At 43.5% G+C, this 23,747-nt stretch overlaps 3 protein-coding genes across 5 annotated transcripts; 1 reads left to right on the top strand and 2 right to left on the bottom strand.

Annotated features, from left to right (window-relative positions):
* Positions 1-198: 198 nt before the first annotated feature.
* On the bottom strand, positions 199-8,547 carry LOC125018989 (minichromosome maintenance complex binding protein). The gene is made up of 16 exons (XM_047603479.1): positions 8,374-8,547; positions 7,159-7,250; positions 6,879-7,019; positions 6,726-6,767; positions 6,523-6,612; positions 5,716-5,857; positions 4,706-4,851; positions 4,520-4,617; positions 4,249-4,421; positions 2,626-2,749; positions 2,415-2,532; positions 2,154-2,319; positions 1,910-2,043; positions 1,073-1,240; positions 812-900; positions 199-605 (listed from the first exon to the last, which is right to left on the bottom strand). The coding sequence occupies exons 1-16, from the start codon at positions 8,429-8,431 to the stop codon at positions 479-481; spliced, it is 1,908 nt and encodes a 635-aa protein (XP_047459435.1). The 5' UTR covers positions 8,432-8,547; the 3' UTR covers positions 199-478.
* A 1,351-nt stretch (positions 8,548-9,898) lies between these two features.
* LOC125018855 (SEC23 interacting protein) lies at positions 9,899-17,591 on the top strand. The gene is made up of 18 exons (XM_047603251.1): positions 9,899-10,106; positions 10,532-11,037; positions 11,159-11,417; positions 11,544-11,737; positions 11,925-12,014; positions 12,099-12,219; positions 12,726-12,815; positions 12,916-13,057; positions 13,725-13,933; positions 14,033-14,121; positions 14,232-14,402; positions 14,542-14,637; positions 14,903-15,079; positions 15,169-15,324; positions 15,524-15,626; positions 16,467-16,658; positions 16,751-16,913; positions 17,134-17,591. The coding sequence occupies exons 1-18, from the start codon at positions 9,974-9,976 to the stop codon at positions 17,210-17,212; spliced, it is 2,970 nt and encodes a 989-aa protein (XP_047459207.1). The 5' UTR covers positions 9,899-9,973; the 3' UTR covers positions 17,213-17,591.
* Positions 17,592-18,165: 574 nt separating this feature from the next.
* Positions 18,166-23,572, bottom strand: csgalnact2 (chondroitin sulfate N-acetylgalactosaminyltransferase 2). Of its 3 annotated transcripts, none has more exons than XM_047603253.1 (8): positions 23,436-23,572; positions 20,567-21,317; positions 20,267-20,483; positions 20,034-20,135; positions 19,771-19,949; positions 19,308-19,402; positions 19,151-19,232; positions 18,166-19,071 (listed from the first exon to the last, which is right to left on the bottom strand). In XM_047603253.1, the coding sequence occupies exons 2-8, from the start codon at positions 21,216-21,218 to the stop codon at positions 18,779-18,781; spliced, it is 1,620 nt and encodes a 539-aa protein (XP_047459209.1). In that variant the 5' UTR covers positions 21,219-21,317; positions 23,436-23,572; the 3' UTR covers positions 18,166-18,778. The 3 variants fall into 3 exon arrangements, with proteins under 3 accessions (XP_047459209.1, XP_047459208.1, XP_047459210.1); XM_047603252.1 differs by lacking the exon at positions 23,436-23,572 and adding an exon at positions 21,649-21,764; XM_047603254.1 differs by lacking the exon at positions 23,436-23,572 and adding an exon at positions 21,615-21,669.
* Between the last annotated feature and the right edge of the window lie 175 nt (positions 23,573-23,747).

Genomic DNA, 23,747 nt, shown 5'->3' with positions numbered 1-23,747 from the left:
CTACGAGTGCGTTACTTGCGCTGTACGATTATTGTCTGGGAACATGTTCCGCTGGAATAAAAGGCGTGAGTGAAAGGAGTGTGTGTGCATGAGGTTTATTGTCGAGGCAAATGAAAACGCAGGGAGTGTCCTTGGGAGCGGAGACGAATGTTTGCTCTTCACCTGCACCGGCACGAGAAGAACACACATGAGAAATAATCCTACAGAATTTTATTTTATTTACAGTTCTGAGATGATTTTATAAACGGAGAATTTTTGAAAAACTGATGTTCCCGTACATACCATTAAAACCATTAGTAGATTAGGTAAAATACTTTTTTTTTTTTTATTATTATATCCAAGTTTGTGCAGTAAAAAAATAAAAAGTTGACGACGACCTGAACTATATGGCACATGAAAAACATCTTTATTACAAATTTTTTTAGGTATCAAAAGAAAAAAAAAACAACAAAATACGAGAGCCGTCCTCCAAGTGTGATTACGGCTCGTTGCCGTTGACACACTTGTGCTGCTCCACCCGACTCGTCCGCATCGTCTCGATGTGCTTGGCTCTCTGCCAGCCGTCTCTGGAGAGAGACGTCTGTCCCAGGCTCAGACACAGCAACCTGCGCACAAGATCCACAGTCAGGACACGTCTCGGCTTCAATAACAGGTGTCTCCTAGCTAGGACAATCCCGGAGATACACAGTCTTGCTTTTTATTTTTTCTGTGCCTAACCCAAGACGTTATGTCATACGGTACGTGGCACTTGAAGTGTCACTGGAAATAAGGGTGAAGTTAAAGTAATTATAGGGACTTAGTCCCGGCCAACCTCGCCACAACGAGCAGCCTGTGGAGGTCCTCGGCAGATATGCTCTGTGGGTCGTCCTTCCTCATATCTACAAAGTCGTCTTCCACTGCCTGAAAGCAGAGTACAAACAGAAGCTGATGCATATTAACGGGAACAGGTTGCTCAATAAACGGACGGTCACAGCATTCGGTTCAGGCCTGCTGGGTGCATGAAGGAAGAAGGAAATCGTTCACTGGGTTTTCGTTCGTTTGCGTGCACCTCAATGCGAAGAACGCGTCTCACCTTCGTCACTTCATCTGAGATGCTGTAGTCGAGCAGTCGGGCCACGCTCAGGTAGACTCTGAACTTGTTCAGCTGCGATGAGGACTGCGGATGCATGTGGATGCTGCTCAAATACTCCTCCATGTGGGTTGGAGCAACCTGAGACTGTAGGTGTATCTGACAGTCAGACTGTGGAGACAAAGAGACACATTGGCTTTTTATATTTATATATATATATATATATATATCCCCAGTGGTGTTGCTATGCAAAGTAGGCCCTGTCTGACATGTGCTCAGAACTTCATAGCAAACACGACAGAAGCAAAGCCTTGGCGAGCCGACAGTGAAGCTTCTGAGCAGGTTGACCCTCCAGCTGCCCACCGGCCAATATCAGTTTAATGTAAACACGGACGCCGTGCACTCCTGACTTCTATCAAAAATGTGGGAGTTGTTTACAGCACGCCGCCCTTCGCTGCGGGACTAATAGGCGGCCGAGCCTGACGCCTCTCCCCGGATTGTTCCTGTGGCACACAGCTGCCGCCATGGCAACCCACCAGACCAACACAACAGGAATAGCACGCAGCACATTCCTCGGGGCCGTTCGCAACAGAGCGAGACTCGGCACTAAAGCCGGCGGCCGGAGGGGCTGCGGCGTCCGACCAATGGCGGCCCGAGGTGGCAGCGTGACGCCGGCTGGAAACAACCTCCAGCGTCTGACACAGTTCTGTCTCATGAGGAAACCTAACCCCCTCCCTGGCCCGGTCGGGCCGAGGAGAGTGGGATGACGGGGGGAGGAGGGTGTTGGGATGGATCAGTGATGGGTGTGTGTGTGTTTGTGTGTGTGTGTATTGTCCTCACCGGCAGCAGCGAGCGGCCCTCTGACGCGATGAGCACGTTAATATTGCAGGGGAATTCCATCTGATGGTAGTTAAAGTCATAATCAACCTTCTGCCACGAGATCAGGTTCCCCAGGGCCGTAACGTTACGCACACCTACGGCACAAAACACAAACAGAGGAAGAGATCCAGCCTGATGAGTGCTGACAGTATCGGGTATAAAGTCTCCTCAGTGTCGTCCCCTTGTGGTTTCTAGTGGGCCTCACCTGCCGCGTCCAGCTGTCCCTGCTCCAGCTGGGTTTCGTCCAGGAAGAGGGAAGTGTTTTTGGCCAGCTGCAGGACCCCGCTCACTAGCCGGTTGGCCACGTAGTCCTTCTTAGGGACGAACTGCATCTGGTTCATGTTCTGGAGGCTCATGCCCAGGTAGTGTGACTGCGCGTGGAGAAAAAACCGTCAGCGGGGTTTCAAATCAAATAATAAGAAAAATTAATTAAGAGAGCAAACAGCGCTGCTGGTTGATGACTCACAGACGGCACGAGCTGCTGGATGATCTGGTAGAGGCGTTCGGTGTACGAGGCGACGGTAGGGCAGCCGCTCAGGTTCAAGGTGAACTTGCCCAGTGGGAGGACATCACGTCTAGAGTACCTAAAAGAAAAATCAGCAAGAATTAAAAACTCCTCCTCGGCTTTAGCACGAAGCCACAAACAGTGATTTTTTTTTACAACAACAACAACGTACACATTAGAAATGAGATGCAGAATGAGGTACTCGGCAGCCAGAGCGTCACCCAGGAGGACGTGAGTGAGGTACGCGAGCAGCTCTGCCCTGACGGAGGCCATCTCGCTCAGGGTCGAGGATAAAACTGAGGAGAGAGAGGACAAAGAATTAACACTATGGCAACAACAGACATGTACGATTTAGACCGTATAACCTCAGCTGAATTATTTGTCTTGGATATGATGGTCTCTATTGTCTATTGTCTAGATCTCTACAAAGCTCAAAGGAAACATATTAATCTCCTGAGATCTGAGCTTAAGCTTACAATGCATATGAACTATAAAAACTAAGCATCATCTTTGATAAAGAAGTAGCTTTGGAAAAAAATCCTTATATGTGGACACATATTATTTCACCATATATTATAATAAAGTCACCAACATGTAACAAAATATAAAGCTGAACGTTGCTGTGCAAAGACAAAAATTCCAAATAATGAATTTCCAATGTCCTCAAACGAGTATTTGCTAATTAGCGAAGTTATAGCTCGTTACAACTGATAGAATTTGTTACATTTACGTGTCATATCAAACTAGAAACGTTAATAATCATAAATAAGTAAGTTTCAACTTTGCTGCACTTGTGCATTTTTGTACTTTTCTCACATGACCGGCTGTAGAATGAATTCGCCAACTAGTATCTCGTTATGAGGATAAATATTTAAATGAAGCAGAATAAGCTGCAACAAACCTAAAAGTTAATGTCCCCATATGAGGACGTACGGTCTCAGGAGGTTAATATTGTAAATGTGTTGCTAATAATAATAATAATAATAATTATAATAATTATAATAATAATAGAGGACTGATAATACTGATACTGATAATTTCTAATGCTAGAACTCAAAGGGAGTAATTGATAAAAAAACAGGGAAATATTCTTAAATTTAACAAATTAAAACCAAATATTTTATGTTTTTGTCCAATTTAAAAGGTTCCCAACATTTACTTAATCACCATCTCTATAACTGACCTCAAACTGCATAAATACTAAACGGCCTTAGCAGCACCACATGGTGCTATTTTTACTTATGAGCACCGAGGCTGGATGGGAGGATTGATGAGGCATCAAGTCTGCTGCGTTGACAGCATCATTTAGCCAACGTTCCTTCGCACACGCTTCCTCTTGTGGGACGAAAACAAACGTGCAGATCTCTCTCACCCTCACCTCTCTCCAACAAATGTTTCATGCCGAACATCTAACATCACGTCCTTTTCTTTTATTATTTATTTATTTATTTCTGTACAGACATGTGCAGCGTTTGCCAGAACGAATCTCGTATTCTGTCTGACGTAAAAGAGATGAAACACAGCTGACTCACTCACAGCGATGGAAGTTTATGTCACTGCTGGTTAAGCCGTGACGGAAAACATTGCCTAGGTCTCTCGTAAATGTGTGATTGGATGGCCTCCTATAAATAACACCGATCAGCCAAAACATTAAAACCACTCAACCCCCCCCTCCCTAAAACATCCTGTTACCAGACACCACAGGACACTCTCAGAAGACCCATGTCCAGTCTGTGATGAGTCACAACAGTAATGGAGGATCCTCACAATATTAGGTCATAATGTTAAAGCTTACAAGTGCTGTTGTCCTCCAGGGCGGCAGCGGGCAGCAGGGGGTTGTTGTGTGACAGCGGCTTGGCGTGGAGCATGTGGAGGCGGGGGACGAGCGAGGCCGGCGGGCTGTGCACCCTCAGCTCCTCCGCCGTCTCCATGCAGTCTGAAGGGTCCAGGAGGGATGTGGAGGCGTCTCTGTGAGGAAGAATAAATAAATAAAAACAATAAAAATAAAAATAATAACAAAGCAGCTCAGTGCTGCAATAAATAAATAAAATAAGCGAGTGTTTTACTTCTCGTCGGCGAGGGCGCTGAGAGCCGGACTGACAGAGAGGATCCCGTACACCTCGAGTGTGTCGTTCAGTTTGAAGCTGTCCCAGTCCTCGTACACCTGAAGACAAAACAAACCTTAAAGTTATACACTCTGGAAATCAACTCACAGGACAAAATGAATTAAAATGAACGTGAGGATGACGCACCTTGACGAGGCAGGAGGGGCCTTTCTCTCCCGGCAGGGGGAAGTTGAGGTCGAGGTGGGAGGAGGCCGTCGTCCGGCTGGAGGGAGCCTCCGTCTCTTGACGCTTACAGTCTCCGTTGCCGTGTTGCTCCGCTGGACTCTGAGGACCTGCGGCGGTGCCCAGACAAAACAGTGATTTAAAAATACCTGACCATAGAAACAGAAGACAGAATTCTCTCGCCACAAGATTAACTCTTACGTTTCAGAGCCAACTGTTACTGCACTGCAGATACTGATGACTTTTTTGATTAAGCTCAGGTTATTTGAGGAGTCAAAGCTCAGACGTAGTTAATTTGTACTTGGGATCGACGGATATATCGGGCCGATATTTGCATTTTTATAATTTTTTTTTTTTTTTTACTGATATCAGTAAGATTTACAGACAGGCACATCCACAGGCAGCCCAGTGCTGCTGGAGACGCTGGACCCTTGTAGTCCATACATTGCCCCTCCCCCACTAGTAGAGTGTTCGTACTCATAGGCGTGTCTAGCACCCCTAAAAATAAGAGTTGAAATATTTTTTTATTTTATTTTATTTTACTAGAATCACCTCTGCTTGTGCGCTACCTCTTTTTACCTGTTTATTTTTTATTCTGTACACATAAGAGCGTTAAATATTCTTTAAGTTCAATAAATGTTTTTGTTTTTGGTTAAATTAAAACTTTGTTATCACTGTATCATTTTTATTATGTAAATGGAAAGAGAATAAACAGCAACAGCTTCAAGTACTGGCTCAGAAAAATCGGCAGCATGTAACGGCCATCGGCCAATTCAAAATAATAAATAAATAAATTGGTATCGGCCCTAAAAAATCCATATCAGTCAATCTCTACTCTGTGCAGAATGTGAACAGGACTTTAAACATTATGCTGTGGCTCACAACGTCTGCGAATCGTCAAATCTAAACTCACAGCACATCTGATTTGATCTCGGTGGGAAAGACACAGATTAGATTATCGTCCGTTCTCCTACCACCAGAATGCGGATCCCTCTGTTTCTGCGGCTGCGTGTCCATGTCGTCCATGTCGTCGTCCTCCTCGTAGCTTCGCTTCTGTCTGCTCGGCACGTACGAGGTGGAGGGGACCACTCGGGCTTGGCTCGTGCCGGCAAAACCGTGCAACAGAGTTAAAGAAAACTACAAAGATGTGATTTAAAAAAAACAAAAAAGTTCACATTTTATGGGATAGTTCTGTTTTATTTGAAGTGGTGCCACATGAGGTGCTTGTCCATGGTAATATGGAGTATCACCTATAGTAGACGGTGGTAGGAAAGTGACCAATTTGGAGAAGCAGATGCTAGAAAATTTAGTTTGGTTTACAAGGTTTACAAAATGCCAGTAAATAGGGCAGCTTTAGCTTATTAAGCTAATTTCCAGCTGTCGTCCCTGGACAGCTGATACATTTCACTCCTAAAAGTGAAATATAATACAAGATATTATCAACATCAAGCATATGGTTTTTGATAAATGAAAAGGAAACAGATGTTTTAACGTTATAGGGACATAGTTCTGGTTTATGGCAGACTTAAAATATATAAAAAAGAATAACTGGATTGATTTCGGGCTTCGCTAATGCCTGATTTTTGATTTTTGATCCAATCATTTAAATAAAAGCCATTATCGATCCCTAACACTGACTATGGTTAAGTAGCTCATACAACCCCGTGTCAAAGACACAGAATAATCGTTTTAAATGAGCATTTTCATCGAGTCCTTTAGTGGTCTCCTGTTTGAGGAGCACTTCGCTCAGCCAGGACAGTCATGACATTTGATAAGGATATCTCTTTCGCCCAGGAATTTTCTCCAGGGATCGGCACACAGTAGAAAGTCTGTCTCTCTGCGGTAACAGTGTTTCCAGAGTTAAAATCCACCTGGAGAGAAGACACAAGAAGCAATGTCGTTAAAAAAAAATAAAAAAACTAAGCTGGAGCTAAACTGAGCCATTACTGGATCCACTGAACGACCTGAAGAGAGGCGGACCTACCCCACATTCAGTCACATCTTTGTACTTCCCGCATCGCAGAGTCTGAGGAGAGTAAAATAATATGATGACACGATCAAATGCAAAAGCCATGCAAACACACGACAGGGTTTATGCAAATCGATGCACAAAGGGGGAGGATAAGGAAGCGCGTACTTTAGTCTTTGTGGATGGGTCGACAGTCTCGTACACTCCCATGAAGAACTCCGGATCGAACATGTCCTGGATTAAACAGCGAAACTTCACCAGGCTGTTGGGCTTCAGATAGTGCAGCGGGATGTCGTTCAGAGATGGGATCTGCATCACAACGAAGGTGGCTGTCATTTACGAGCAAGTGTGCCAAAACAGGTCGCGACACTGACATTTATTACAGGCACCTTCCGCCTCCTCTCTGTGTAATTTAAATGCAAAAAAAAAAAAAAAGCTGCTGCATTACCTGCGTCTGAGCTTCCTTCTCTTTCAGCTGATCTTTGAAGAACTGAACCGCTTTCACCTCCCATCCAGAGTTTGGACTGTTCTGGGAAGCAGCTGTGAACAAGGCATAATTAGCAGTTTCACTTATCCGGGCATCATTAGATGAGAGTTATCACAAAACGAAGGACAAGATTAATAGGAAACAAATTCAGGCTACAACTGCGGTGGTGGAAAGAATTTCAAACTATGGCTAAATATTTACTGAGAGGATCAAAACTAAAAACAAAATAAGTGTGTACGCCATGTCTGAAAGTAATGTTCACAATGTGCATAATGATGCAGAAATAAATGACATTAATTAATAATACACAATATAATAATAAATGCTAATATTATGAATCAATACATAATTGAATTTAACGAAGTAAAATTAGTTTTAATCTTATTTTGGGAGAATAACAAGGCATTTTTGACTATGACTGTGTCAATTTAGCGACAGGATTAAGATTCAATATAAAAACACACACACTCACACATAATTTCAAGTGTCGCCACTAAAATCTTTAGTTTGAGACGGTCTCATGAATTTCCATCAGTGTCCTCCAATTTATCAATTTAAAACTCAGAACTTTATTTCTAAAACTTTATTAGTGGCATGCTGCTGTTCATTCAGCTGTGGTTAGCTGTGGTTTATAGTAGCCTACTAACTTTACTGAATTGCATAACTATGTACTGACACGTGTTTCTATTATTCTGACAACACAATTTCAGCCTCTGGGTTAAATAACAGAAATACTTTCGTTTTCTTTAGCAGAAACACAAACTACAAACAATATTTAGTGCACTAACTAGTCCATTAGAAAGCATTCACTGGTGTACCTAATGAATTGGCATGTGTATTTTGTGTTGATGAGCGTGTGTGCGTCTAGTTCAATGGAAATTAATTGGAAGTGAGTTTGCTCCTTTAATCCGTCACCGTCCCGTGTTGTGTGGACTTTCAGATTTGTGCAAACAGACTTCAAATCAAACTGCACCAGTAAATAAACGTAAACAATTACTAGGGAGCAAAGTTTATTTAAGTTACTGTGTTTTTGTTTGTTCTTTGAGAAGGTAAAAAAAAAAAAAAGTACATGTGGTGTTCGGAGCTGGCTCGGTAACTTAAGTAGCCTCGTAGCTAACTAGCTAAACTCACGCTTCTAACATGAGCTGTCAAGTAGCGGAGTTCCGGTTTTCTTACCAAACATCCCTTCAACAACACCCAGGGGGTTGTTAATCCAGTCGTGAGTGGAAGGCATCGTTGGCCACCGGTAAACGTCTGGAGAAGTAAAAAATATATCAAAGTTAAACCAGCACTTTGTTGACTTTCTCCACACACACCGGAATACGTGACGTGACGGCGGGAAATTTGCGTCACCCAGTAGTGATGCTCGATACCACCGATATCCTCGCCGATCCGATACCGAATTAAAAACCAGGCTGATATCGGCGATACCGATCCGATACCGATAGTGTGCGTAAATACGCTGAATTTGTCTGGTAAACCTAAAAAAAATGTATTTCAAATCACCAACCTTCATAAATAATACAAGACATCAGAGTAATTTATTTATTTATTTTGAATAGGCACATGTAGCCCATTTTTAGGGGCGCTCAAACACCCCCTAAACTTTGTCGCAGCACCCTTAAAAATAAGAATCATTGTCTTCAGCACAGTTGTGGAAAGTGTGTGGTTTAAACATCTCCAAAAGAAGAGGCAAAGGATAGAATGATGTTGTCTTTCAGGCAACAAATGAAAATGAAACAAAACCTAAAAACCTATCATTTTAAATGTATTTTACAGACTCTTATTTGAACTATTTATTGACCTTGATCAGTTTTAATTGCATATATTTTTCTGTAGTTCGTTGAGACTGCAGAAATGTAAAGTGCAATACAAATAAAAATTCTTCTTCTTCTTATTAGGCAGTGTTGCATATCTTTATTGACCTTCTTATCTTTGAGTTTTTGTCAAATACCAAAGAATAAGGAAAATAATAAGACCATTAAATAGATTACAGTCTTTTTTTATTAAGAACTACTGTAAAAAATTAATACTTGCATCTTAATTCTGACACTGTGCTCTCCTCTTCTGTCTTCTTCTGTCCACCTCATCACAAATGCCTCGTATTCTGAGTTGGGCTTTAACCTGAAGTGTTTCACAATGTTTGTTGTGGTACCACAACTCAATAGTTAAGTTACTTTCCACTGTGCTTCTGTTAATGATAAGCATGACCCCAAATTACTGAAGTATCAAAAGTATACTTGTGATTGGCGAATCGTTTTTTGAGCATAAAAAGCTGGTATCGTAGATATCGATGTTTCCATATCGATCCGCACAACGCTAGCAAAGAAAGTTGAGTGGGTTCGGTTTGTATGCGGGGACTCACCGGATCACGGAGCTATACGTGGATAACGGGATTCTGGTCACAGACTCGGATCAAGCGAAGTTTTTTTCAATTTTATTTGAGGTAAATAACAAGGGAACTTGTTTTACTTTTAATTTTTAAAACATCGAAATCTTAATTTTCTTATTTTGCTAATTTGAAAGCATATCGCATTGTAATACATCCACCTGACCTCAAGGTGGCAGTAGCGAATTTATTTTTTTTCCTATAACCAACGAGTCTCAACGAGCTGCCCAGTTTCACTAGATCTATAAATCATATGCTAGGCTGCGTTGTTGCTAGCGAAACCACGTGGATGGTTTACAGATCTACGGAATAGGTGCGGGGCAGGGGAACGGCTGCTCGGAGAACGGAGCCTGCTACGGTAGTGGCTACGTGTAATTCTAGGGAAAAATGGCAGATAGAAAAAATAATAATGCTCCCAACACCGGTGCAAATTTACTGTTCAGCGGGGCCCCGGAGTTTAACTTCAACTTGCCCTTCATGCCAGTGAGTCAGGCCTCTGGGCCCGCGGTGTTGTCAGGAGGTGAGATGAAATACCGACAGAGGAAATGTGTAAAGCGGGGTTAGCATGTTAGCTGGATTCCTGTACTTGTGTCAGTTATGTGCAACGTAGAAGGAGTGGAAAGAGAAACTAACTGTGTGTCGTTTCTCAAACGAGTTTGCCTACTTAACGATTAACAACGTGTTCTGGTCACGCTGTCTGGTGTATTTTACATCAATTCATTTTCTGTTTTTAAATGGCTACATCCTTCTGCCACCTATCAGCTGATTTCCTTTTCCTCTAATCTTTTGATCTTGTCCTCCTCTGTTTACCTGAGTGTGACTGCCGTTTTCTCTATTATTAGATATCCTAAAAAAATGTAATAATGGGATATTATAGTGTTAAAATGTGTCGGATTAAAAAGTGCTCACATTCAAGTGTATTTCCTCTTTTCTGTCTCCATTTAGAGGATTCTACTGACGTTGGCGAAGAAGACAGTTTTCTAGGTCAGACATCTGGGAATGGACCGGCCCCCTCCACGTTCAACTACTTCTCCAGCCCCGTAACCAGCAGTGACCCGTTCGCCTCCATAGGCCAGTCGCCATGCCCGCCGCCTGCCCTGTCCACCCCACCGACCATGGCGGGATCTGCGTCCGTTCCCAGCAGCGTCAGCATGGCTCCACCACCGGCCACCATCTCACAAATGAGCCCCGCGCCTCCGGCGTTCGGCGGCGCGGTTTACCAGAGTCCGATGGGGCGCCACACTCCGCCGCCTACCTCGGGGACTCCACCGCCTCCCCAGATGCAGCCGCAGAGTCACAACCCGTACCGACATACCCCGGTCAGCAGCAGGGCCAGTCCTTATATCCCAGCTCCAGAGATCCTGCCACCGACACACACGGCTCAGCAGAATCCCTACTCCCTCGGCTCACCGCCACAGGCGTTCCCACTGGCAGGACCCACATATACGAAGGTACCTGTAAGCTAGTTAGTCTACTACTCTATTGTTGATTAATGCATTTGGATAATTAAATGATCTCCATCTACAATTTACGAAAGTCCTTATAATCAGGATATCAACTTCCTCTCTTCAGCCTCCTCCTGCACATCTTCAAGGGCCTCCTCCTGCACATGTTCAAGGGCCCCCACCTCCGACACATATTCAAGGGCCCCCACCTCCGGCCACCACTGCCGGAGCCGTAGTTCCTGCGGTTCCCATGATGCCGTACAACTACAACGTCTACGAAGCAGTGCAGCATCACTGGTTCTACTGCAAGGAAGTGGAGTCGAAGAGCGTGTGGCTTCCTTTCAGCATCATCGACTCGCTGCAGCTCGAGGAGACGTACAACTCAGGTATTACATGACGTTCAACGGGCTAATTTGCGAACGCTTTCATTCGGAGACTTGAGCATTGCACTTTGAGTGAGAGTATGATCGGCATTTCAGTTGCTGTTGCATTTTTTTTTTTGTCTATTCCAGTTCAACCAGACCCGGAAAATGTGATCGTGCGCACAGACGGAGGGCGTTACGACGTGCAGCTCTACGACCACACACGGACATCGGTTTACTGGGAGGAGGAGCCCACAGAGGTCCGACGCTGCAGTTGGTTCTACAAAGGGGACACGGACAGTCGCTTTGTCCCTTATTCAGAGGAGTTTAGTGACAAGCTGGAGGTTGGTCTCACTTCTCTGTCTAACCAGAAACAATGCCACTCGTCGTAAAGTAAAATGTTTTTTTGCTCTTTCCAGTTTTTCATCCACTACTACATTATATCTTCTGTTTTGTGCTGTTTTATATGATGTAAAGTTAATACAAACCACTAAGTTATCAAAGTAATTTCTATAACTGTGTCGACTTCAGGCAGAATATAAGAAAGCTGTGTCCACAAACCAGTGGCACCGCAGACTGGAGTTCCCATCCGGAGAAACTATTGTCATGCACAACCCAAAGGTAAGCCTTTCTTTTATTTGAGTGTTCTTGTAATGATTAAACCCGTTAATAGCTGATAAAACACTGATCTGTGTGTCTCTGTAGGTCATCGTGCAGTTCCAGCCCTCCGCCATGCCGGACGAGTGGGGCACGACACCCGACGGACAGACCAGGCCCAGAGTGGTGAAGAGGGGGATTGATGACGACCTCGATGAAGTGCCTGATGGTAGCCAAGTTCCTCTGTGCACAATATTTATTTAACACATACGAACCACTAAGAGTAATAAGGGGGAAAAAAATAGTGGAGGAAGTAGAAGCTGTCATCACACATTTCACACATCCCAGATTTAACCGTGAGATTTATTTTTGTATATGTTAGTAAATCTATTGCAGCTTATATTATAATTTAAACATGGGTCACAGTTTAGACTCTTTTTTTTTTTTATTTTGGAACATAACGTTTATTTTATTTTACATTGCCACAGAATATAACCTCCTCATTTATTCAAAAACATAACCCCCCCTGCAGTACCTCCCCCGGCCCCCTAGGGGTCGCAGACACCCCGTTGAAGACCTGTGAACTAAAGGGAGGCAGAGCATCACATATTTAACCTCAACAAACTAAATTCCAGTCCCAGTTTAGACTCTTTGTAACGATGTTAAACAGGCAGTAACTGACACTGTCAGATTATTGAGGGAATAAAATCCAACATTTGTTACATGTTTTTCCAGGTGAACTCGCCAAGGTGGATCATCTGGTGTTCATGGTTCATGGGATTGGTCCTGTGTGCGACCTCAGGTTTAGAAGCATGATTGAGTGTGGTAAGTATACTGCACACTAGTATTAGTGTCTCTTAGTATAAAACAACAAAACAAAACAGTGAAAATATGCTGTTTTTTTTTGTTTTTTGTTTCTTTTAAGTGGACGACTTCCGTAACGTGTCACTGAAGCTGCTGCACAGTCACTTCAAGAAATCACTGGATGAGCATTCGATCAGCCGGGTGGAGTTCCTACCTGTGCAATGGCACACGGCTCTTCACGGCGACGCCACAGGGGTCGACAGGTGACGATGAATTCTTTTTTTTAATGAATATAGAGAAAAAAAAAAGAATATCACATATCAGCTGCTGTTTAGACTTTAAAGGAAATCTTAAGTTTATTCAGTTAATCAGATGTGGAGGTCAAATTTTCTTCAATATTATTAATTAAATGCTGTAAAATTTTAACTGTCCATAAAATATAATTCTAAATTATAAAAGTAATTGACTTGTTCTGCGTTTTTTTTTTTTTTTAGCAGATTCGCCAAAACCAGCAGAGAATTTGAATTCATCTTAAAAATAAATCAAATTACACAAAGTCGGGCCCTGTAGTGTTTAGCACAGTCTCAAGGCTCAGAGAGAGCATTTATCTGGAAGCTATTTTCCACTGTGATTAATACTTATTTTGTGCTCCAGTGGCTGTGTTTACTGCAGCAGGATTGTGTTTGTGGTTTGTCTCAAAATAAACTGCAGCTCTTGGTAGCGGAGGAAAATGTTCCCCAGTGTAACAGTGTTGCTCAGTGATGTGTTTTAAACAGTATTTTGGAAACAAAGGATGTTCTGTGGCACAGAGGAATGACATGTATCAGGCCTCGGTTTGGAGAAGATAAATTGTTATTTTCCGTCTTTTCATAGAATTTGTTCACAGACGAGACATTGAAGACAGTGTTATTTCACGCTTTTCTTTTATAGGAGGATAAAGAAGATCACCTTGCCCAGCACTGGACGTTTACGCCACTTTACGAATGAGACCCTGTTAGACGTGCTCTTCTATAACAGCCCCACTTACTGCCAGACCATCATGGACACAGTCGCCCTAGAAATTAACCGACTTTACGCCCTGTTCATGAAGAGGAACCCAGACTACAGTGGGGGAATATCAGTGGCCGGACACAGTTTAGGTAATAAATCAATTCATTAGTCTTAACCTCTTCTAGTTTATATTTGCTCCTCTGCTTCTCATTGTATTATTTCTCTGTCTTTTTTTTTCATCTTTGCAGGTTCCCTGATTCTCTTTGATCTGCTTTCAAATCAGAAGAATGACTCTAGCCTTGTTATGCCGACCGCTGCTAACGGAGATGCCAAACAGGTCAAACACCTGTCTCATCATCCTAATATATAAAATATCTTCTCTCTTTAACTTCCAATTCACAGAGTTGCAATACATAACTGTAAATCTTTCATCCTCTGTGAAATCAGGTGACGGCCCCTGTCACACAGGCCAATAACGCCGTCGCCGCTCCAGCTGTGGAGGAGCAGCCAAAAGAAGACGGGGAGGAGTTCGAGGATCTTTCTGCTATGCTTCAACATCTGGGCCTCTCTGAGTACAAGAGCACTTTTGATGAAGAGAAGATCGACGTTGAATCTTTCGTAAGAATTAAGGAGTTGTTTTGAAAGGCTTACCCAAGCTTAATTAAGTCTGTGTGTGTCTTTGCAAGGGAATGTGACTCTGTGATTATCATATAGTGGTGCAAGTTTAATTTGGTCCCTTTTTTACGTTTTCTTTCAGCTCATGTGCACAATTGAAGACCTGAAAGAGATGGGAATCCCTCTGGGCCCCAGGAAAAAGATTGCCAAGTTTGTCAAAGAAAGAGTGAGCAAGCAGGTGAGCATGCGAGCGGATGAGGTGATGATTAATTAAAGCGAGACGAAAGTCCAGATTTGAGATGATCAATGTAAAAAAAAAAAAAACTGTAATATCCTTGGTCGTGGCTCTTATATACATATACAATCTCAAAACAGGGATAAAAACAGCAGTGCAAATTTAGGATGATTATCCGAACAATGTGACGTTTCCCAACAGGAATTCAGCATAAAATGATTTGCATCATTTATTCATTTATGCAGTAATTTGTGTTTCGTCTCCACAGGCTGCACGTCAGGCCGCTCAGGAGAAAGCAGCAGAGGCCAAAGAAGCTGCTCAGGTTGCCGTGCCAACACAATCAGCTAACGCTGGGACAGATCCCGCTCTGACGAAGCCCCCAGCCGGACGCACCTTCTCCTCTGTCCACGTGGACTACAACTACTTTGAAGTTGGCACTGGACAGGTGAACAAAATCGTGCCTTTTTTTAACGTTTCTTAAGAGTTTTCCCCCCGAAAGCAAATATAACAGCAATGACTCGTTTTGCTCTGCAGGTGTCAGTGGTCTACCACACTCTGGACTTCGAGCCGGTGAACTTCTTCGCCTTGGGCTCCCCGATCGGCATGTTCCTCACGGTCCGAGGCCTCGAGAAAATTGAAGAGATGTACCAGCTGCCCACGTGCAAGGGATTCTTCAATATTTACCACCCGGTACGCAACACACCCAGCTTTCACATCCTGGTTGAATTACTTCCAATTAACCTGTGGATGCTGAAAATTGATGCATTTTTATTAGGTAGCCTGTTAAGTTTTCACCAGCTCCTTCTCTCCCCACATTTCCTGCCTATATCTCTGTTAGTTCTGGCAAATGCACGACTTTACTCACTGCTAAGATAAACTGTTTTTTCAGCTGGATCCTGTTGCATACAGGATCGAGCCCATGATATTGCCAGACGTGGACTTGAAGCCGGTGCTGATCCCACATCACAAAGGAAGGAAGAGGCTTCACCTGGGTACGGCTCGCTGTTCGCTCTTTTGATTACAAGTAACTACAAGTAGTAATGTCTCTCAGGAGTCTTAAGTTTCTCTGTGATATTGAATGTCCTCAGTTCAGGCCTCTCTGCCTCTCATGGGTGGAGTGTCCCGATATTTGCGGTGGCAAAATACAAAGACTCTATTCTTACACTGGAATTGCTGTGGTGCAATAAAATGGCAAAATAGAAGTGATTTTCTTTTGCTTCTGCAGAAAAAATGTTTGCAATTGAATTTGGTTGATTTTTCTTCATGCTGAAGATTTGGCTTCAACAAGAGAGTTGGTTCATTTTAACGACACATAGATGTCAAATAGAAGTCTTAAACTCCTGAGACCCTGCGTCCTCATATAGGGACACATTAAGTTTTAGTTTTATTCTTATTCTGTTCATTTAAACCTGTTGTCCTCTTAAGTGGACGCTTTAGTCTGCCACCTAGTGGTAGCAAACAGTCAACTCACAGGGTAAGAATATGATTCATTGTGCAGCCGATCACAGGACAAAAGTTGCAAAACTTGTATATTTAAGTTTTCTAGTTTTTTTTTATATGACACATAAATTTAACAAATTCTATCAATAAGGTAACAAGCTACAGTTTCACTAATTAACAAGATTTTATTGTTTGTAGCCCTGTTTTTGCTCAGCAGTGTTCAGGATTTGAAATAAATTGTTTTATAATTTGTTACACACTAACAAATAAGCCACATACCATGGAGAAATTAAATATCCAAACCAAATTAAAGCTCACGTCTCATGCACAGTGTTGGTTTTTATTACCGACGTGAGGTTTTCACCACCGCTCTCACGCTCTCCGTGTTTCAGAGCTGAAGGAGAGTCTGTCCAGGATGGGCTCCGACCTGAAGCAGGGTTTTATCAGCTCCCTGAGGAGCGCCTGGCAGACGCTCAACGACTTCGCCCGGGCTCACACCTCGTCTGCACAGCTCCAGGCCCAGCTGGCCATTGTAGCCAATCAGATCGAAGAGGAGGAGAAGCAGACAGGAGGCTTAGAGGACGGTGAGCTTCCCCATTTGTGACTCGTCGTCGGGCCGAGTTGAATGTGTAATTGTGCGAGATTAAAAAATTTTGTTCTGGTTTGTTTGTCGCAGAGCACAAGATGTCTGAGTGTCCTGAGCTGCAAAGAGAAGAGGAGCCTCAAGTGAAGATCGGGATGTTGAACGGAGGGAATCGCATCGACTACGTCCTGCAGGAGAAGCCCATCGAGAGTTTCAACGAGTACCTGTTTGCCCTCCAGAGTCATCTATGCTACTGGTACAGAAAACTTCACTTTAATCACTGATTAATGTCTGTAGCTGCAACTTGACTCTAAAGTATGAAAACTGAAAGAGCAGCTTTTGTTTTGTTAACGAATAAACTTTTTGATGCCTCTCAAACACACACTGGCCACATTATTAGGAACACTGAATACACCTGTGTTACAGTGTTGGTGAGTAACTGAAGCATTAACACGTGTGTTGTTTCGTTGTTTCAGGGAATCTGAAGACACAGCTCTGCTTCTCCTCAAAGAGATTTACAAAACCGTGGGGATCCACCCGGAGCAGTTCCATTAACACCAGCCTGTCCGAACAGTTCCCATCTCGTTTACTTCCCGTCGGTTCTTTTTTGGGTTTTGATGATTTGTTTTTTTTTCTATTGATGTAGTTTATTGTATGCAGATGAATAATACAATTGTATTATGCCATTTGTCTTAAATTAAGAATATATGCTAATGAAGTAGTAGATTCAGAGACACTTGACAAGTTTGATATTACATTTTTATAGCATAAATTATAGAACTGGTCAAGTTAAAAAATAAAAAAAATATATATGTGTATGTACCATCGGATCAAACGCTAACAAAACAAATGACTTAGCAGCAGTTATTGCAGCCTTCTGTAAGTTTTATTTCATGGCCAAAATTTCAAAATAAATCATTATACCATGAACAAGTATTGTTTTTGTTGTTGTTGTTTTTTTTTACAGCTGAGAGGAAGACATGTAGCAGTTTTCTTGCTGGCTTAAAGACTATCTACAAAAAGCTGAAGTATTTAGCAAAACACTGATTTAAAAAAAATAATTACAGTACAGGATGAGGCGCATGGACAAACCTGCTTCCACCGTGAAGAAGAATGAAGCACTTTATTTATTACCTCCCTGTAGCCTCTTAACTTCCGTAAGTAACGTCCTGTCGTTGTGAGACGGATTCAAGTCGAAACATTTCAGATTACGTAAAGCATGTAGGCACGTACAACAAAGTCTTTAACTCGCGTGTATGAAACGAAGACGTATTAGAAAAGTATTTACAGGAGCGGCTGTAACGTTTAATCTCAGTCTAGCATCGGGGGAATCGCGGCGACGTGATTCTCTCTGAGCGCTGTTGTTTAGATAATATTACTGGTCCACATAGATCTGATACTGTTAGCGCTGCATGCTAATAAGCAGAGCTTTGCTCATCATGCTTCTCTGGTAAAATCTCGGAAGCGGTCCTAAGAACACAACAAACAGGTCCCTTTTTTTTTTTTTCTTAAAAAAACAGAACATTATGGCTCCATACACAACTGCAGCTATACATTAATGTAGAAGCTGGGAATCAGTAGGAACTTGTGGGCTCTTGTTTGGTCAAATTACATTTTTTAACTTAAGGAGAAAGTGCAACTTCTTCTCGTCCGTGACCGTCGATACGTGACATGATGGCTGATAACAGGTGGCTCCCTAAAGTTTAAAGCCTTTTTTTTGGAATGCATAATTTATCTGAAACAGCTGAAAGCTTCTAGTTGAGAAGCAAAGGTAAGAGAAACTGGTTAAAAGTCAGACGTTGCGTTTAAAACCACAAGCTTCGTGTGCGCGTTTCCCCACGTTGATAACTGCATGCTCGATGATTTCGGCGCGTAAAAATGCGGGATGGCGTCAGTTAAATCCCAAGTTTCAACACGCGTGTGCGTTTTTCGTCAGCAAGTGAATTATTGCTTAATTTGATCGTTTTTACTGCCTCGTACCGCGCAGAGAAAGATTCACATTGATCCATCGTTTTGTACATTCATTTGTCTACAGCTGTGCGGTGAAATGCAGAAGGATCCATGTAAACGTGTCTTTGCCGTAGTGCATGAATAACGACCGGCACCGTCCGCGGTCTCGGCTCAGGCGTCGGTTTTGCTCTGAGTCTTGAAGGCCTGCTTGCGTAGGTGGGCCTCGATCTCCTCGCGGAAAACCAGCATGCCCAGGTGGGAGTGGGAGGCCTCGTTCATGGCTTTGGACTGGATGCACATGCGGTACTGCTCCGGCGTCAGCTCGTCCGCGCACTGCTTCTCGTGCCACAGGTGGAACAGGCCGGACACCGGCGTCCTGGTCACTATCAGCTCGCTCCGGAGATACTTCCTGTACAGGTGGACGTCTTCCACGCCCCAGCCTTTCACCTCCAGGTCGAAACCGCCTGGAGGAGCAAAAATCCATCCGTCAGCGGAAGCGATTTAATTTAAAACGACGTTTTGAAGAAATAACCGGGCGCTTACCGATGTTTAGAAAATCTGAGCGATACTGACACGTCATTCCAAAGCCAAAGTCTCTCCAGAATCCAGCGTCCTTTTTGTGAATCTGTTTGAAAGCAGATACAACTCAAGTTTTTATGTTAAAAGACAGAAATAAAAAATAAACCTTGACGCTCCTTACCAACTGGAGTTCAATCGGTGGAGCCAGCTCCAAATTTCCATAGACTATGGCAGGATTGTACAGACTGAACACCACAGGATAGAAGACTTTCTTGTCTAGAAAAAAAAACAGAATTAGACTGAAGATTTAATCGTTAGCATAAAAACACATACAGACTACCGGTCAAAAGTATTAGAACAGCATCTGTGTCCTCTGGTATAGTTGGTCAGGACAAGATAATGACCCAGAACTTGAGTCCAAGCTAAACCAGAACTACCTCTGGATAAAATATTTGATTTCCATTTTAGAAAGAAAGAACGTGAATGATGAGTCCAGACTTTATAATATATTTTGGAGGGTAAAATGAGACATTAAACTGCTACATTTCAATAAAAAAAAGAAAGAAATATTGGAGTGTTTAAAAACTTCTGTAGTTTTGTAGTGTATGTAACATAAATCTGAGCGACACCGTGCTGAAACCTACTCGGCGCCGCGTGGAGGCGGCAGGTGTTCAGGAACTCGAGGTTGAAATGGATGTCGACGTCACAGAAAAACATCAGGACGTCTCCTTTCTTCCACGCGTGCGCTCCGATGTCCAAACCCCGACCGCGGGAAAACTCCTCGTCCACCGGGACCAGGGTGTAATTGGAGAAGCTCTCCTCCCTGTGATTCACAATTCATGACACATTACTCACAAAAATGGGAAAAAGGGAAAAGAAAAAAACTCTTTCTCAGTCAAAGACAAACCTCGACATTTTTTCCAAAGATGACTTGACATCCGGTAGGCCTTCCTGCCCGAAATACACCACGGTGAGATGAACACGCCTGTCCTGCTGCACGCACACCTCCCTAGAAACACACGCATGACGGCGTCAACAACAAGAACACTTAATGCAGTTGTGTCTTATTACTCAACAGAGGAGAAAAGCGGGCGCTGGGAAGGAGCGTGCTCGGTCATGTTGGCCCTGATTCATTCCCACCTGAAATTTTGTAAGAACTGTGAGAACGTTTCCACTCTGCCTGCCAGTGGCACGATGATGTTAATAATCATTCCCGATGTTTCCACGGACGTGCTCCTGACTTTCATTAGCGGGCCGAAAGGTCTGAACAGCGTGACGTGACGGAAGCTGCTGGAATCCTCTTTAGCGAAGAAAAGCTCATAAAGCGTCCCTTTGTCCCTCTCCGTCCTGTACAGTCCTGCCAAAAACAAGAGAATGTGAACATGAGCGCTACGTCGAGAAGACGCATCGCTGCAAACCGTCTGGCTGAGTCGGCGTTACCTTCCGTGAAGTGACCCTCTGTGTAAGTCTGCCTCTGCATCGGCACGTCGTCCTCCACGCCGTCCTCCTCATCCGGGTTGTTGATGATGTCCAGCGCCGCCTCGATGACCTCCACCAGCTCGTCCCTGCGGTCCTTCCGCACGGGCTTCTCCTCCGGGTGTCGCGTCAGCCCCATCTCCAGCTGGTACACCTTGGATGAGGTGAAGCTCTCGAAAGGCACCAGGGCGTACTCGCTCGGCAAACGGGCCCCCGTGTTCACCTCGGCCTTGTCGATCTGAGAGTGCAGGTACTCCAGCAGGTCGCCGGGCTCCTGGTCTTTATTCTCGGCGAGGCCCTGCACCCCCGGGGGCTCCTTCTTGTCCTGCAGGAGCTTCAGCTTCTCGCTCATCTCCTGGAGCTCCTGCTTGAGCTGGGCGATTTGGCGCTTGAGACTGGCGGCGCGGTTCAGGTGGCGCTCCTCGTGCTCCTGCAGCAGGGCCTGGTAGTACTCCTTCCCGTAGGGCTCCCCTTGGATGCCCGGCAGGACCAGGCTGACGTCCGCCGGCGGGGTGCACTCCAGCAGGTACGCGAACAGCAGCAGCACCAGCAGCAGGAAGAGGCCGAGGAAGAGCCAGCGGGCCCGACCCTGGAGCGGCAACCCCCGCCTGGGCATCGCTCTCTCGCGGAAGCTATAGCTGGCAGGTCTTCATTTCCTGTCCCCCTCCCCTCGTTACATCACCGACGGCGTGCTCGTCCTCTTCATCTTGGACATCTGCAACAACATTTGAGCCATATTATTGTGAAGATTCTGTTGCTTTGAGGCAACATATGTGTGGCTCAATCTAATCATCACCTGTGGCAAAACACACAAATCCAAAATAAGAAAAAAAGCAATAGCTACAGTGGATCATTTTTAGATGATATAGTTCATATTAAAACAAAGGGTATCAGCAGATACAACAACACTTAATAACACTGTCACCATTCAAACCACCTTTGCATTTAACCAGTAACTAGATTTACTTGTGAGCATTAACACTTTAATACATTTTAAATATTCAATAAAAACCTGAAGGAAAAAGCGCAGGAGGAGTTGGCCCCACCTGGAGAGCATATGCACGGCCGCTAGCTCCCAGCCAAACAACAGCACACAGGAAAACTGGTGGAGTAGCGCCACAGCAAAGCTCCCGAACACACGCTTCCGGTTCAACCGCTCCCCTTTCACAATAAAAGGACCACAATGGATGCCCTTGTTGAAATCAAAGCGTGTAACACGGAAACCATAAAACAACCAGTGTTAAAAGTTTCCTGATTAGATAAGACGCTTTTAACACCTCATCCTAACATACGACGCACAGCTGAGTCTTTAAGGTCACACGGCTCCGGTCTCACAAAGTGCTTTTCTGTTCCCACTTCCCCGGGGCCTCCGTCTTTAAATCAGCCTTGTGACGGCTATAATGAAACTTAGCAGGGCTCCCGAGTCCACAAATGTTCCAGTTACATTATACAGTGCAACACAGGCGTTACTCGACTATTTCTCTGCAGTGTGACCTCTGCTAACTGCTCCCTGACCAATGGTTGCTGATGGTTGTCTCCCTGGTCCAGAAAGAGGAAGTCATCACAAGAAAAACGCTTATAAGAACTGCTTATAGGACCAATTTTTGTGCAGAAAATAACAGAGGCACTACACAACGATAAACAGGAAGTGAGATTTGCAGGGTGTCTATTTTTAAATCCGAAAGTCAAGGAGACTGAGGCAAATTTTACACTTACTGTAAGTAAAAGCTCATTCTACACTACTTGACAATCCATAACACGTGGCTAATTAAACACAGGAGGTTAGTTATACGCAGGAGAACTTCACTTCCTGTTCTGTCCATACTCTGTCTTCTTTCTGCCAGCATATGATAAAGCAAACGTGTCACTACACTAGATTCATCTGATTGCTCTTCTCTGTAACATCTTCCCAAACCTGTGCATCCTCTCTGGAAGAATCGTTGCTCTCACGTTGCCTCAGGAAAGCCGTACTACTAAAATAACTAAAATAGTTTCTATCCAACAGCTGCTATTATTTGATTAGTTCCAATTAATTAAAAAAAAATGCACTGCAGTTTGTCTCTGCTCTCTGCAATATGTGAAATAAAATTCATTGTGCGACTGATTTAATACTGATCAGGCCATCTAAATTGTAATTTTTATAGTATTGTAACAACAGCAACCACAGAACGGTTATTAGACCATCACAGAGATTTTAATCAATACTGTGGACACATTTCCCTCATTTTCCCCCCTCGAGGGGTTCAGTCACAGCAGAACCAGTTGATACTGGGCTGGGAAAATAAGAAAGAAAGCTTCAGTAATTAATAAATTAATTAAATTAATTAATAAGGATCAGGATCAAATTGAAGTAGGAGAAGGTTCTGGGTATTTAGCCATTTATATTTTCATTTAATAAGAATTATAATGCTGCAGAACCTATATTTGATCTCAGTAGACTTTCCAGCATTTCTCAGGCACTTTTATTCAAAATATATCCCAGCGCTTCATGTTATAATCAATAAACTTACTATTGTTTTGCTATAAGTGTGGGATGTAAATATCTCTCTGTGTTTGTTTTCATGTTTTAGCATATATACTTTATTTTACATATTATCATATTTTATTTATCTTTTATCCTGAATGGGCAACACTTAATTTCGCTGCAATTCATGTTACAATAACATACTCTCCTCGCTAACACCGGACTTTTATTTCGAAAGTCCTCAGCCGGATCTTCCCGCGGTCCTGAAGCACGCTTAGCGACATTCACAACGTCACTAAGCTTTGGGGTTATTTTCTGCCCGTTCGAGAGCCTGCAAATCATTTATAGTGGTAAAAAACAGTCGCCTACCTCATCGCGTGTCTCGCTATTCGCGCCTATGCGCACGGCCGCGGGGTTTTGTGTTAAACCAGCTGCAGCTGGCGGCTTGGTTGCAAAATGCCACGGAGCAGAGAGAAAAGAGTGGGTCGCTTTCTGCTTCCGCTCAGTAACCAGCCAATGGGGAGCGCCGCTGGTCTGTGACGTCACCACACACGCTGAAGCCATTGGGCTCATAACAAAAAAAGATGATTTAAATTGAAATAACTGGCCCTTATTCTTATTTTATTATTACACTAAATATATATATATTTTTATAACACTGACTTTAAGAAATTCTATTCA

The sequence above is a fragment of the Mugil cephalus genome, chromosome 13 (genome assembly GCF_022458985.1).
Source record: "Mugil cephalus isolate CIBA_MC_2020 chromosome 13, CIBA_Mcephalus_1.1, whole genome shotgun sequence".
NCBI classification, from domain to species: Eukaryota; Metazoa; Chordata; class Actinopteri; order Mugiliformes; family Mugilidae; genus Mugil; species Mugil cephalus.
The sequence above is the reverse complement of the archived record's forward strand: the minus strand, read 5'-3'. Positions and strand labels throughout refer to the sequence as shown.

Excerpts from the sequence above, each read along its gene's own strand:
- LOC125018989 (XM_047603479.1), bottom strand. The coding sequence starts at position 8,431 with ATGCCTTCCACTCACGACTGGATTAACAACCCCCTGGGTGTTGTTGAA. Across the intron at positions 4,852-5,715 it reads GAGGGATCCGCATTCTGGTG|GTCCTCAGAGTCCAGCGGAG; the intron begins GTAGGAGAACGG and ends GCACCGCCGCAG. Across the intron at positions 4,618-4,705 it reads GCCCCTCCTGCCTCGTCAAG|GTGTACGAGGACTGGGACAG; the intron begins GTGCGTCATCCT and ends TTTTGTCTTCAG.
- LOC125018855 (XM_047603251.1), top strand. The coding sequence starts at position 9,974 with ATGGCAGATAGAAAAAATAATAATGCTCCCAACACCGGTGCAAATTTA. Across the intron at positions 11,418-11,543 it reads CGAGGAGACGTACAACTCAG|TTCAACCAGACCCGGAAAAT; the intron begins GTATTACATGAC and ends TGTCTATTCCAG. Across the intron at positions 14,638-14,902 it reads AAGAAAGAGTGAGCAAGCAG|GCTGCACGTCAGGCCGCTCA; the intron begins GTGAGCATGCGA and ends TCGTCTCCACAG.
- csgalnact2 (XM_047603253.1), bottom strand. The coding sequence starts at position 21,218 with ATGCCCAGGCGGGGGTTGCCGCTCCAGGGTCGGGCCCGCTGGCTCTTC. Across the intron at positions 19,950-20,033 it reads TCTTTGGAAAAAATGTCGAG|GGAGGAGAGCTTCTCCAATT; the intron begins GTTTGTCTTTGA and ends TGTGAATCACAG. Across the intron at positions 19,403-19,770 it reads CCGCCTCCACGCGGCGCCGA|ACAAGAAAGTCTTCTATCCT; the intron begins GTAGGTTTCAGC and ends TTTTTTTTCTAG.